The sequence below is a fragment of the Tupaia chinensis genome, unplaced genomic scaffold, assembly GCF_000334495.1.
Source record: "Tupaia chinensis unplaced genomic scaffold, TupChi_1.0 Scaffold145907_1, whole genome shotgun sequence".
Classification (NCBI taxonomy): domain Eukaryota; kingdom Metazoa; phylum Chordata; class Mammalia; order Scandentia; family Tupaiidae; genus Tupaia; species Tupaia belangeri.
Genome location: NW_006205765.1, coordinates 1,685,191 through 1,687,326, shown reverse-complemented (window position 1 = coordinate 1,687,326; position 2,136 = coordinate 1,685,191). Strand labels below are relative to the sequence as shown.

General features: G+C 61.8%; 1 protein-coding gene across 1 annotated transcript in view; it reads left to right on the top strand.

Moving 5' to 3' along the window:
• CDK5R2 (cyclin dependent kinase 5 regulatory subunit 2) overlaps window positions 1-553 on the top strand; it is a 1,192-nt gene extending 639 nt beyond the window's left edge. Inside the window, 2 exon segments of the mRNA XM_006168676.1 lie at window positions 3-231; window positions 233-553. Of these exon segments, the coding sequence (XP_006168738.1) occupies window positions 3-231; window positions 233-551 (548 nt within the window). The 3' untranslated portion in view covers window positions 552-553.
• The last annotated feature ends 1,583 nt before the right edge of the window (window positions 554-2,136 follow it).

Here is a 2,136-nt window from a genome sequence, read left to right as displayed (position 1 = left end):
GCGGGTCATCGTGCAGGCGTCCACCGGCGAGCTGCTGCGCTGCCTGGGCGACTTCGTGTGCCGACGCTGCTACCGCCTCAAGGAGCTGAGCCCCGGCGAGCTGGTGGGCTGGTTCCGCGGCGTGGACCGCTCGCTGCTGCTGCAGGGCTGGCAAGACCAGGCCTTCATCACGCCCGCCAACCTGGTGTTCGTGTACCTGCTGTGCCGGGAGTCGCTTCGCGGGGACGAGCTGGCTCCCCTGCCTCTACCTCGCCTACTCCTACATGGGCAACGAGATCTCCTACCCGCTCAAGCCCTTCCTGGTGGAGCCCGACAAGGAGCGCTTCTGGCAGCGCTGCCTGCGCCTCATCCAGCGGCTCAGCCCGCAGATGCTGCGGCTCAACGCCGACCCCCACTTCTTCACGCAGGTCTTCCAAGACCTCAAGAATGAGGGCGAGGCCGCCGCCAACGCCGGGGGTCCACCCAGCGGGGGCGCGCCCGCCGCCTCCTCCGCCGCCAGGGACAGCTGCGCGGCCGGAGCCAAGCATTGGACTATGAACCTGGACCGCTAGGGATACCCCCCAGCCCCCAACACACCCCTTGGACCATCAATCACCGCCGCTGCTACCGCCACTCCGCGCCCGGGCCGGGAGGAGGAGGAGCCGCCCCTGCCCCGCAGGGGAAGGTGGATCCCGGGACACCAGAGGCCGCGGCATGTGGATCTGCTGGTCGTGGGGTGGAGATGAGGGGGTGAGCTTAGGGAAAGCGCCCCCAACCTCAGCCTTTTCGCCTCTGCGCCCCATCTCCATTTCTGCCCGGGGCTCCTCGTTCCCTGCAGTGCGCGTCCATGAGTCCATCTCCCTTTGATCCTGTCCGTCTCCTCCTCTCCTGTCTGGGACCTTTCCTCCCGTCTGCGTTCCCATCGCTGTCTTGACGTTTCCCATTCTCAGTGTGTTTTCATCTCCACCTTACCCCCCTGCCTGACTGCACCCCGTGGCCCCCGTTTCTCCTCCCGCACCTGTGTCTCCATCTCCCCTTCTCCGTTCTCTTCTCTCCTGCTCCTGTCATGTGTCACCATCCTCCTGGTCTGCCTTCCCCCTCCGCTGTGTTAACCTGCATTTCTCCCCCGACTGAAGCCCCATACCCCCTCCCCAGATCAAAGGGAACATTAGTTTTAATTTGGATCGGCTGAGGTGCGAGGAGAAACTGCAACCTCAGGCGCTCACACGACCACCAGAAGGGTCCTTGCTTCACCCCCACCCCCTCCCCACCTTTTCCAACGTGTTGCATGCCGGGAGTTGGGGGGGAAGGGGCTGCCGGCCTCATTCAGGAGTCTGAGGTTTGGGGTCAGAATCAATCTGGGAGACCATCCCGGTGGCGGGGCCTCAGCAAAAGGGTGGGAAAAGAAAGAGAACTCTTTTTACTCTGGGGGAGGGGTGCCCCTTTTCCTTTCCTTAAATTTTTTTGCCCCCCTCCCTTTTAATTTATTTGGTCTTTTCCGGAGGGAGGGGGGAGGGGGGGGAGGTTGGGCTGGGAACTGTCCGAGGTGCTGAGATGGGGCGGGACCGGAACCCTCCTGGGAAAGTACCAGGAACTGGGTTGGGCCTGGGGCCGTGTCCAAGGTGCCAATGATGCGGGCCGTACTGTTTGTCTGTCCGTCTGTCCCAGAGAGAACTATAAAGCGCTGGAAGCGCCTGCAGATGGTTTCGCGCCGGCCTTTCTTTGGGCCCCGGGATAGAGGGAGCGGGGGCGGGAGTAGAACTGTCGGGGGCAGGGCAGGAGCACCAGAGATGGGGGTCTAGTCGGGTAAGTGGAACCCCGGAAACTGCTACTCTTTGGTCCATCAGTTTCCATTTTAAAGAGTAAAATGAGGCCCCGCGGTTTGAGGCCTAGTGGCCAAGTTGAATCCACCCAACCCCCAGTTCCCTCTGGTCTGACTAGCTCTCATAATGTCCAGGTCACTCTTAGGGACTGAGTGGTGAGGGCAGCAGAAATGGGCCCCTTCTGTGCTGTAACTGGTTGAGACAAAACTAGCTAGTCATTATAGATGCTTTTCTCCCCTCCACCCCCGTCCTCCCTAGCCATATACCCAGCCAAAGGTCTGGTCAGGCTGACTAAGTGTGTGTTCACCACTCTCAGGTGGGGCTGCCTGCACCA